The sequence below is a fragment of the Bison bison genome, unplaced genomic scaffold, assembly GCF_000754665.1.
Source record: "Bison bison bison isolate TAMUID 2011002044 unplaced genomic scaffold, Bison_UMD1.0 scf7180017864032, whole genome shotgun sequence".
Taxonomy (NCBI): domain Eukaryota; kingdom Metazoa; phylum Chordata; class Mammalia; order Artiodactyla; family Bovidae; genus Bison; species Bison bison.
Genome location: NW_011494604.1, coordinates 3,185,290 through 3,197,343, shown reverse-complemented (window position 1 = coordinate 3,197,343; position 12,054 = coordinate 3,185,290). Strand labels below are relative to the sequence as shown.

The window sequence follows — 12,054 nt, the reverse complement described above, 5'->3', positions numbered from 1 at the left end:
GCCTTTTCTAAAACCAGCTTGAACATCTGGAAGTTCACAGTTCATGTACTGCTGAAGCCTGGCTTGGAGAATTTTGAGCATTACTTTACTAGCGTGTGAGATGAGTGCAATTGTGCAGTAGTTTGAGCATTCTTTGGCATTGCCTTTTTTTGGGATTGGAATGAAAACTGACCTTTTCCAGTCCTGTGGCCACTGCTGAGTTTTCCAAATTTGCTGGCATATTGAGTGCAGCACTTTCACAGCATCATCTTTCAGGATTTGAAATAGCTCAATGGAATGCCATCACCTCCACTAGCTTTGTTCGTAATGATGCTTTCTAAGGCCCACTTGACTTCACATTTCAGGATATCTGTCTCTAGGTGAGTGATCACACCATTGTGATTATCTTGGTCATGAAGATCTTTTTTGTACAGTTCTTCTGTGTATTCTTGCCACCTCTTCTTAATATCTTCTGCCTCTGTTAGATCCATACCATTTCTGTCCTTTATTGAGCCCATCTTTGCATGACATGTTCCCTTGGTATCTCTAATTTTCTTGAAGAGATCTCTAGTCTTTCCCATTCTGTTGTTTTCCTCTATTTCTTTGCACTGATCGCTGAGGAAGGCTTTCTTATCTCTTCTTGCTATTCTTTGGAACTCTGCATTCAGATGCTTATATCTTTCCTTTTCTTCTTTGCTTTTCGCTTTTCTTCTTTTCACAGCTATTTGTGAGGCCTCTCCAGACAGCCATTTTGCTTTTTTGCATTTCTTTTCTATGGGAATGGTCTTGATCCCTGTCTCCTGTACAATGTCACGAACCTCATTCCATAGTTCATCAGGCACTCTATCTATCAGATAGGCCCTGGAAGTAGAATCATAAGGGATCTTATTTAGGTCATACCTGAATGGCCTAGTGGTTTTCCGTACTTTCTTCAGTTTAAGTCTGTTTCAATAAGGAGTTCATATCTGAGCCACAGTCAGTTCCTGGTCATGTTTTTGCTGACTGTATATATCTTCTCCATCTCTGGCTACAAAGAATCAATCTTATTCTTAAATACACGTAGTTTATTCTAAAAATGTACCTGAAAGTGAAAGTGAAGTCGCTCAGTCGTGTCCGACTCTTTGCAACCCCATGGAGTGTACCCTACTAGGCTCCTCTATCCATGGGATTTTCCAGGCAATAGTCCTGGAGTGGATTGCCATTTCCTTCTCCAGGGGATCTTCTCAACCCAGGGATCGAACCCGGGTCTCCCGCACTGTAGACAGACGCTTTACTATCTGAGCTACCATGTACCTGGGACTTGTTTTAATCAGGTAGAATAAGATACAGACACAGAAATGAAGAAACAAGTTTATACTCATGACCCCTAGGAACAGAAGGGCCATGTAGGGCCTCAGGGGAAGGACCAGAGTTGGTCATGAGGCAAAAGAGGTCAAGGGGAGAGCATGGCCCCTTAGAACCACTAGATATCAAAAGTGTGCTCTTAGGGGAGTTTTAGTGGGAAAGAATGGGCGAGGCAGGTACGTAGTTGAGTAAGTTTAGGATTGGATAGTTTGAATAATTGCGGGGGCTCGGGGCTGTAGGGGTCATCTCCAGTTGTCTAGTATTTGGCTCTGGGGTGAGTTAAGGCAGGGGGATATTGGCTTGATGTATAAGAGCTTGATAAAATAAGTGATTGGGAGTGTGGGCTCTGGATTAATTGGTTTGGGTATCAAAGGTGGGGCTTCCCTGGTGGCTCAGTTCAGTTCAGTCACTCAGTCGTGTCTGACTCTTTGTGACCCCATGGACTACAGCACACCAGACCTCCCTGTCCATCACCAACTCCCGGAGTTGGTCAGTGATGCTATCCAGCCATCTCATCCTCTGTCGTCCCCTTCTCCTCTTGCCCCCAATCCCTCCCAGCATCAGGGTCTTTTCCAATGAGTCAACTCTTTGCATGAGGTAGCCAAAGTATTGGAGTTTTCAGCTTGAGCATCAGTCCTTCCAATGAACACCCAGGACTGATCTCCTTTAGGATGGACTGGTTGGATGTTCTTGCAGTCCAAGGGACTCTCAAGAGTCTTCTCCAAGACCACAGTTCAAAAGCATCAATTCTTCAGTTCTCAGCTGTCTTTCAGACCAACTCTCACATCCAAACATGACTGCAGGAAAAACCATAGCCTTGACTAGACAGACCTTTGTTGGCAAAGTAATGGTGGCTCAGTGGTAAAGAAACTTCCTGCCAATGCAGGAGATGTAGGTTCAATCCCTGGGTGGGGAAGATCCCCTGGAGAAGGAAATGGCCTGCCACTCTAGTTCTCTTGCCTGGGAAATCCCATGGACAGAGGAGGCTGGGCGGGCTACAGTACATGGAGTTGCAAGAGTCAGATATGACTTAGCAACTAAACCACCACCATATATCAAAAGTGTGTTCATAGGGGAGTTGTTTGTTCTTTCTAGGAGTCAAGACCCCCAAGTGCCAGAGTAAAAAGAATAAAGAAAGGAAGAAAATATTCTCAATACTTTGTTTATTGTGTGTTATTTATTCCTCAATAATAAAGCTGTTTGGAAGATACATTCTAGAGACCTTTTCATCAAAATTCTAATGTCTCAATTTTTAAAATAAATAATGTAGTTTTAAGTCCTAACTAAATCAGATGGACCATAACAATCCAGGCCAACTGAAAAAGAAATTCTTTGAAATTAGAGTAGTTTGACATATATTTTTTAAAGAAATGCACTTCAAACACTTGAATCATGTGTACATTAAAAATAATGTTTTAGAAAACAGACATGCTAAATGTCCTTATATCAGCTTCCTTATATATTGCTTCAGTCATGTCCAATTGTCCGTAACCCCAAGGACTGTAGCCTACCAGGCTTCCCTGTCCATGGGATTCTCCAGGCAAGAATACTGTAGTGGGTTGACATTTCCTTCTCCAGGGGGTCTTCCTAACTCAGGGATTGAACCGTGGCCCCTTAAATCTCCTGCAGTGGCAGGTGGGTTCTTTACCACTAGCGCCACTCAGGAAGCCGAATTTAATGGATAGATATATTTTAATTAACATTGTAATTACGTCAGTGATTGCTCCTGAATTTCTTAGAAGTTAGTTAAATCCGAGAAATTTAAATATTTCACAGAAATTTGTTAACAGGAAAGTATGAAATCAAATTTCAGGCAAACCTACATCTAAAATGTAGATAATTTAGAATTAAAATGGTCATATATAAGTAAGACCAATTAATATAATGTTTATTTTCTTCCTTCTGACAATGTCAAAATATATTAGGGACTTTCTCTTTGCAATTGCAGGTTATTAATGCAAATTTAAAATTTTTCCTCCCCCTAACTATAAGAACGCTAAACGAGATTCAATAAATATGTCTCATCAGCTGCATACTGTTGATATTAGCCAAGACTCTAATGTAACCTCTTAAAATAATGCTTACTTCCTGATCATATATTGAACATGATCTAATAAATTTTCAACCATATATATATATCTGGTGGAGTGAATATATGTAATTTGGAAAAGCATTTTATAAAATTACGTTTCATTTGATTTCCTAAAGTTATATATAATTCATTTTGTGAGATTTTAAAAATATGTAATACCAGTTATCGTGCTGAGAATTTTACATTATCTCGTTTCAGTTCAGTTGCTCAGTCGTGTCCGACTCTTTGCGACCCCATGGACCACAGCACGCCAGGTCTCCCTGTCCATCACCAACTCCCGGAGTTTACCCAAACTCATGTCCATTGAGTCAGTGATGCCATCCAGCCATCCCATCCTCTGTCATTTATCTCATTTACTTATGTAATATTTTCATTTTACTGTTATAGGCACATTTTTTAGCATTTATAAGCTTTGCCTAAGACTCCTTTTTTAAAAAAATTTTTGTTTTGTATTGGGGTATAGCCATTTAACCAGAGAAGGCAATGGCACCCCACTCCAGTACTCTTGCCTGGAGAATCCCATGGATGGAGGAGCCTGGTAGGCTGCAGTCCATGGGGTTGCTAAGAGTCGGACACGACTGAGCGACTTCACTTTCACTTTTCACTTTCATGCATTGGAGAAGGAAATGGCAACCCACTCCAGTATTCTTGCCTGGAGAATCCCAGGGACGGGGGAGCCTGGTGGGCTACCATCTACAGGGTCGAACAGAGTCGGACACGACTGAAGTGACTTAGTAGTAGTAGTAGTAGTAGTAGTAGTAGTAGTAGTAGTAGAGCCATTTAACGAACAATGTTGTGATAGTTTCAGGTGAACAGCGGAGGCATTCAGCCATATATATACATGTATCCATCCGCCTCCCAAACCCCTCCTTTCCAGGCTGCCACAGAACAGAGTTCCCTATGCTATACAGTAGATCCTTGTTGGGTATCTGTTTTAAGTATAGTAGTATGTACGTGCCCATCCCAGACTCTCTAACTATCCCGTCTTCCCATCCTTCCCACCCGCAACCATAAGCTCATTCTCAAAGTCAGTGAGTCTGTTTCTGTTTTGTAAGTAAGTTCATTTGTATCATTTCTTTTTAGATTCCACACTTAAGGGATGTCATAGGATATTTCTCCTTCTCTGTCTGACTTACTGCATTGAGTATGACACTCTCTGGGTCTATCCATGTTGCTGCAAATGGCATTATTTTGTTCTTTTTTATGTCTGAATAATATATCTGGTGGAGGGAATATGTGTAAATGTGTAATTTGGAAAAGTATTTTATAAAATTACATTTCATTCGGTTTCCTAAAGTTATATATAATTCATTTTGTGTGATCACCCAAAAGGAGAAATGGATTAAAAAAAAACTTTTAAAAAAATTTGATAAACCCTATTCTAAACAGTGTATCTGATGGCAGGCTATTTGGTCAGTATCAACAACAATCTCATCTTGAACTTCAGCTCTAACATTTCTACATGGGGAGCTATTTGAGTCACTTAGCACCTGTAGAAAACTTCCTAAGGGCCAAATGCTGTGACTGTTGTACTGTGAGTCTTCCTGGATGAAAAAGATGTGTTTCTTGTCCTCATGGAGGGTATGGTCTAGTGGCGGATTTTACAGCATATATTTAACACATATCAGTTTGAATCTAAAAATAAAATTATCAAAATTTTAAAAAATTAATAATTCCTAAGACTGAAATTCGGAGAAGGCAATGGCACCCCACTCTAGTACTCTTGCCTGGAAAATCCCATGAGCAGAGGAGCCTGGTAGGCTGCAGTCCATGGGGTCGCTGAGTCGGACAAGACTCAGCGACTTCACTTTCACTTTTCACTTTCCTGCATTGGAGAAGGCAATGGCAACCCACTCCAGTGTCCTTGCCTCAAGAATCCCAGGGACGGGGGAGCCTTGTGGGCTGCCGTCTATGGGGTCGCACAGAGTTGGACATGACTGAAGCGACTTAGTAGTAGTAGTAGTAAGACTGAAATTAACAAGTCATCTGCTTCTTTCTCTCTAACACATTCATTTTCTTTCTTGGGATTTTGGAGTTTAGAAATAAACTTTTGGAAACTACTTATAAGTATGAAGTCCTTAGCTTGTTACTGTCAGAGAGTATTATAATGAAAGTAGTTTGATTAGACTGCAAAAGAGGGGAAAACTGTGCTCTTCTTTGTATCAGGGGATATATTTACCCCATATATTATAGCCCATATATTTAATGGGGTATATTTACCCCATTAAAACCTGGGATTGTAGATGCTTCCTAGAGTCTTCATAAAGTTTTATGTCTATGTCTTCCTTGCAGGTTTAGCCTCCAACTTCAGCCTTTTAAGATGGATGAGATCCCTTCTGATCCCCTCCTACAGGTCTGTGCCAACCTGGGGCCAGGATGAGGGCAGATGCATGGTCTGGGAGGTGCTAAAGATGCTTCATGGGCTTGGGTGAATTGTGGTGTGAATACCTGACATTTGAGAACCTCAAGGAAACTCAGACTGCTCCTCACTGCCCTCCACCACCCAGCCCCTCTGCCTCAGCTCATCAGAAGCTTCCTCTGGCCCCATCTTCTCTTCTTATCCTCATGAATCGAGAACAGAGGCTTTCTTTAGAATCTGGGTGCTGAGAGATCTAAGTCAAGAGAGTTACTTTTAGTGAGTTCACAATCTAAGACACATTAGCATCAGTACTGACTCACACACAAACTCAAGGCCCAGAACTTGCATTCTTCCATCTCAAGTCAGGGGTAGTTGACATGACTGTATTGGTGAAAGTGCAGAGACCAAGTACAGAAGCAGAGTAGTGACCCTGCAGGATTTCTGTGGGACTTCAGTGTTCAAATACCCAAGGAGAGGGAAGAACATACTCTCCTGAGAAACAGTAGAAAGCCTTTCAGGGAAGGTAAGATTTCATGAGTGCCCCAGTTTCTTTCCTCCTCCTCTATGCTTCCAGTGCCAATGCTTGCTCACCTTTGGAAGCCTCAAGACTCTGGAAATTTGTATTTATTTATATTGTTTTCGGCAGTACTGGGTCTTTGTTGCTGCACGTGGCTTTCTCTACTTCTGGCAAGTGGAGGTTGCTCTCTAGCTGCGGTGCGCAGGCTTCTCATTGCGGCAGCTTCTCTTGTTGCTGAGCATGGGCTCCAGATATGCCAGCTTCAGTAGCCGAAGCACACTCAGTGGCTACGGTTCCTGAGCTCTAGAGAACAGGCGTAGTAGTTGTGGTGCGTGGGCTTAGCTGCCCCACAGCGTGTGGAACCTCCCTGGACTGGAAATTAAGCCTGTATTTCCTGCATCAGCAGGCAGATTCTCAACCACTGGACTACCAGGGAAGTGCCCATGAATCTGTTTTACGACAATATAAGCACTGCCAGTCTGTTCCAGTCAGCCCAAGAATGACCTGGATGCTAAACCAGGATGCTAAACCCTGGATGCTAAAGAAATGATGATGACAGGCACAGGGGTCATGGAAACCAACAGGGAGGGGGCTGGCAGGGAGAGTGGTGTGGAGAGGGGCAGTTCCCTGCCATCTGCTTGGAAGCTGAACTGAATGTCCTGTGTGAAGCTGTAGTGGGGTGGGGCCACTCTCTGCCTCCCTTTTAGGATGAGGCAGCAGCTTGGTGACTCAGGTCACAATACACCTGCACTGATCCTAGTCCTGAGGGCAAGTAGAGGTTAAGTGGAAACAGAGTCTGTGTGGAAGCTGCCTTCAGATTCTGGAGCTGCAACTGGTGTGTCGCTGAGTGTCTTTGACCTTATCCAATTTACATGAATATTTTTAGGTATTGTAGGTTTGAAAGCCTGCAAATGACTATGGGAGGTCAGCATTCCTTTTTGATCTCTGAATTTCTGGAATTTCACCTCAGAGGTCACTGTTGTGCTATGTAGAAAGAAGAATGTGTTAGGAGGAGATTATTCTTAGAAAATGACAGTGGTTTGTTTGGAAGAGAACCTAGTTCACACTATTCAGGTCTCCGTGGACTTGTCGAGTGGGTGGTAAAAGCCTCAGCTAAGAGTCAGCGTCAAGCTTACTGGCCTGCTCATGGCTACTGAGTGATATCTTGGGGTGACGGTTCAGGGGAAAGGACTTAGAAATCATGACCATTTAAAAGTAGGAATTGGTTGCTGTGTTTTCTTTTTTGTAATTTTGAATTTTTTTCACAACTGCCACCCCAGATGCTCTTCAAAACCAAAGAAGAAGAATACTGTAGGGTGTTTTGGGCAAAGAAGTTTGGGTATATTACTTCCTCTATTACACCTACAATTCCCAGAATTATGTAAAATTAAGCCTGACCTTAGAGAAGCTTTCTTTCCTGAAGTCTCAGCAACTGCCCAGGTGAGAACTTGTAGGCCGTTCTAGACTAGAAAGTGAAGTGTATTATTTCCCTGAACTCAGAAAAATATTATGGTTTGACCTCAAACACACGTTGACTGGTATGGCATTTCTGTCACTTCCTAACCTTACTTCTTGCGCATTCAACCTTTATAGAAGTTAGTTCATTTCTCAGAAAGCCCAACCCCTCTAATTTAGATATGTTCTCATCAAGTGGCTGCAAAGCCTTAGTCGTGTGATCTGAACTCCTATAACAGCATGTTTTTCTAGTCAGTGAAGCTTTCTGCTTAAGTTCCACAGATTTATAACAAGGTTTCTACCATTTTTTAAAAACAACTATCGAATATACTCCTTATTTAGACAATTCAACATAACTACCCACAAAGTAAAGATTTAAGAGGAAATCTATGCCTAAGGTGATTTCAGGACCTGACATACTGCAGCAGCTAGAAGGGGGTTGAGAAGGTGAGGAAATAGAAGCGGAAGGAGGTGAGGAGGTTCGCCTGAGGCCGCCAGGCTAACTGGTGACAGAGCTGTGACTGTCTTCTTTGGATATCCTGTCTGCCAGACTCGTGTTTCTGCTGCCAGCACTTTCCTCATGTATCCCTGACGTTTTTCTCTACCAGTTTCTCCCAACTCCAACTCTATGTGGACCTTTCGGTGACAGTGGAGCTCACCTTTTGCCTGCAGGCCAGCTTGGTGCCAAAGCTTTTATGCTTTACTGCATAACTGCTTACTCTGTAAACCTTGGCTGTTCCTCATTCATCTTTCTTTCTGGTGAACTAAAGAGAAGGTTTTTCTTTTTTTATTCGCTTCCACTCTCCAGCCTCTCCATTCCATTATTTCATCTGACAAAAAGGCAAAGTAAAGCTATAGAGCCCCAACACCACAACATTTGGAAGATTATTTTTATAGTTTTATACATTTCTGCTAAGGAAGGTAAATATCATTCTTTATTTGATACTTATTTCTAATACTTTGGATTCATGAAGCGTTGTACATAGAGCTTTCAACAGTTCTGTTGTTTAATACATATTAAGTAATAGGCACAATGGTGTTTTTGCAAATCATTTCTCTCTCCTAGTGAAGACTGACTGCCAGTGGTTAGTACTGTGGTCTTTCCTTCTGACTGCCCTCCGTGTTTCTCTCACCAAAGGAGCTTGCGATCCCCCCAAGAGCAGATCATTTTGGCACCGTCTCTGACTAGGGTTGACATGGAGATGACTCAGCTCACCCAGGAGAACGCAGACTTCGCCACTCGGGATCGCTACCACCACTCCTCCCTAGTGAGCCGGGAAGAGCTGATGCCTCAGTACTAGGCAGCCCAGAACCCTCCCCTTTTGGAGCTGTCCAGGGTGCAGTGGACCCAAATCCCAGAACCTCTGTGGAGCTGGTTCTCCTCGGTAAGAAACTCAAAGACCTGTCCTCCCCCTGCCGTTTTGGACAATGGAAATGAGCATTCTGGTCTGGAGCACCACGTCGACCAGGTACCCACTGCAGTGGCCATGGCCCCTGCAACATGCGTCCAGTCAGAAGAGCGCCACCTGGACACCGAGACTTGCCGGTGTGGAGAACCAGGCCAGATTGCTTGTTCTAAGGGCCACAATAAATGATTATTTTAAGCTTTATTATTTATTCCTTGAATAAATAATATGTTTACATGGTTCCAAACCCCAAAGTGAAATCATATATACAGTGAAAAGTCTCCATCCCATTCTTGTTTCTCATCTGCTCAGTTCCCATCTCAGAGATAACCACTGTTCTCAGGTATACTACCTGAGTTTCGTTATGAATAGAGAAGCAAATAGGAGTGTGGTGTTTTATTGCTCCCTTTTCATCCACAAAAGATAGCATATTATACATGTGCTCTGCACCTTGCCTTTCCCCTAACAATCTATCTTGGAGACATTTCCATATCAATACACATGCAGTTTCCTCATTATTTTTCATTGTATGAATGTGCTATAATTTATTTCATCAGTTCTACAGTGATGGCATTTGGATTGTTTCCAGTCTTTTGCTATTACAGTCAGTTCTGCAGGGAATAATCATGTTCATATGTACAAGCATAATGAATATCTGTAGGATAAACTCCCAAAAGTGGAATTGCAAGATCAAAGGGGACATGCATTTGTAAGCTATTATTGTTTAGTGAAGGTCTTTTTAATTAAAAAGTTAAATTACCAAGAATTACTTAATGGTGACTCACGTTCTCAAAAGCATGTGTGGCGCCCCACACTCCAGACACCTCTGCAGCTGTTTTGCAGTATGAACACACGAGGGGACAGGACTATTTTGGTTCCTTAGTGTGGCATTCCTGGTGGCTCAGATGATAAAGAATCTGCTTGCAATGCAGGAGACCTGGGTTTGATCCCTGGGTTGGGAAGATCCCCTGGAGAAGGAAATGGCTACCCATTCTGGTATTCTTGCCTGGAGAATCCTATGGCCAGAGGAGCTTGGTGGGCTACAGTCCATGAGGTCGCAAAGAGTCGGACATGACTGAGTAACTAATGCTTTCACAACTCACTTTTTCTAGTGTGGCATTCATCACAGGCATCCAGTCTAGGGGCCCTGGCAGGGGGTGTTCCTGCGTGAAGTCAGTCCTGGCCCAGAATTGGTGGTGTCACCACTGAGCTATGAAGAGACATACTGTTGGGTCATTCTGACTTCTTTCTTCTGTAGTGCATGCATGGGTGCTAAGTCACTTCAATTGTGTCCAACTCTTTGCGACCCCATGGACTGTAGCCCACCAGGCTCCTCTGTCCATGGGATTCTCCAGGCAAGATTACTGGAGTGGGTTGCCATACAATCCTCCAGGGGATCTTCCCAACCCAGGGATTGAACCTGTATCTCTTAGGTCTCCTGCATTGGCTGGCAGGCTCTTTATCATTAGCACCACCTGGGAAGCCCTTCTGTAGTAGAGTTTCTCGAAGTCAGTGCGCTAAGAAACCAGAGAGGTTTGTTAAAAGTGCAGATTTCTGCAGCTCAGTCCTAGAGGTGAGCTTTGGGGTCAGTACTGGACTTTATATTTTTAATGAGTGCTTCAGGTGATTCAACACAGGTGACCCTTGGACCCCATTTTGAGAAACACTGACCAGTTGGATGAAATAGGCTTAAAGCAAGTGAGGGCAGGGATGTCATGATGAGGGGCCATTAGGTCTCAACATTCTCCCCTAAAAAGTGAGGTCTAGTTTATGGTAACTTCACAGTGACATCTAGTTTATAATTACTGTTTTTGCACCTTTGGGGTTAAATACCAGACTTCCAAACATCATTAGAAACAATGGAAAGAAAATAAATGCTGAGTTGACTGAGCGACTGAACTGAACTGTAGGTATATGGGAAAGCATGGAAGACAACGTATTCATAAAGGGCTGAACTGGTGTCTCTGAGGGCCCTTTTAAAGATGAAGCTGCACTAGATTCCTGTGGCTGCTGTAACAAATTACACAAACTGAGTTGCTTAAATCAACAGAAATGTATTCTCTCCCTGTTCTGGAGACCAGATGTCCCAAATCAGCATTGCTGAGCTGAAAACAGGGCGGCAGCAGGACTGCGCTCCCCCAGAGGCTCTCAGGGAGAGTCTGGTCCTGGCCCATCCAGCTTCTGGAGGCCGCTGGCATTCTTTGACTCATGGTCACATCATTCCCATGTTTAAGACAGTATCTTCTAATCTCTTTCCATGTGACCACTTTGCCTTCCCCTGTGTGCACACAACTTGGGCTTCTGCCTCCCTCTTATAAGGAGACATGTGATTGCATTTAGTGGGTTGATCTCATCTCGAGCCTTAACTTCATCACGCCTGCAAAGGCCTTGGCAAATGAGGACACAGTCACAGTAACAGGGGAGGGGATGGGGGTGCCCTCTTTGGGCGCACTGTTTTTCAGCTGGTCACAGAAGGCTTTAGTGATTCTGCCCTTGGCTTTTTTGAATTCTGCATAACAAGCCAGAAGAGTATCCCCTCTGATAGAGATGGTCCTGGATTTGGAAACCATACACAGCAGAAGATTCAGGTATCCAAGATGAGAACTTCCCCAGATGATTGATTTTATGGAAAAGAGTGAAAGAAGAATGGGTGTGCTAGAGAATTCCAGCATTCTGCTCGGTGTTGGGGTTACTGAAAGGAGTCGCTCACACAGTCTAGTGTGGGAGGCAGACACTCAACACTGGAATCTCTAATTAGATCCAGATATCTTGTATTTAAACAAAACTATATTGTATAAATAGTAATCAGTAAAGCAGTAATGGAGTGATGGATTCTTAGGCTGAACTCCCCAGAAAGCAGAAGTCTATGTGTTATTGCTTTATTGGCGGGGGGGGGGGGGGA

General features: G+C 43.2%; 1 protein-coding gene across 1 annotated transcript in view; it reads left to right on the top strand.

Moving 5' to 3' along the window:
* Positions 1–9,320, top strand: part of SLC12A8 (solute carrier family 12, member 8) — a 143,118-nt gene extending 133,798 nt beyond the window's left edge. The window contains exons 13-14 of the mRNA XM_010834282.1: positions 5,708–5,768; positions 8,885–9,320. Of these exons, the coding sequence (XP_010832584.1) occupies positions 5,708–5,768; positions 8,885–9,047 (224 nt within the window). The 3' untranslated portion in view covers positions 9,048–9,320. The remainder of the gene's footprint in view (positions 1–5,707; positions 5,769–8,884) is intronic.
* Positions 9,321–12,054: the final 2,734 nt, after the last annotated feature.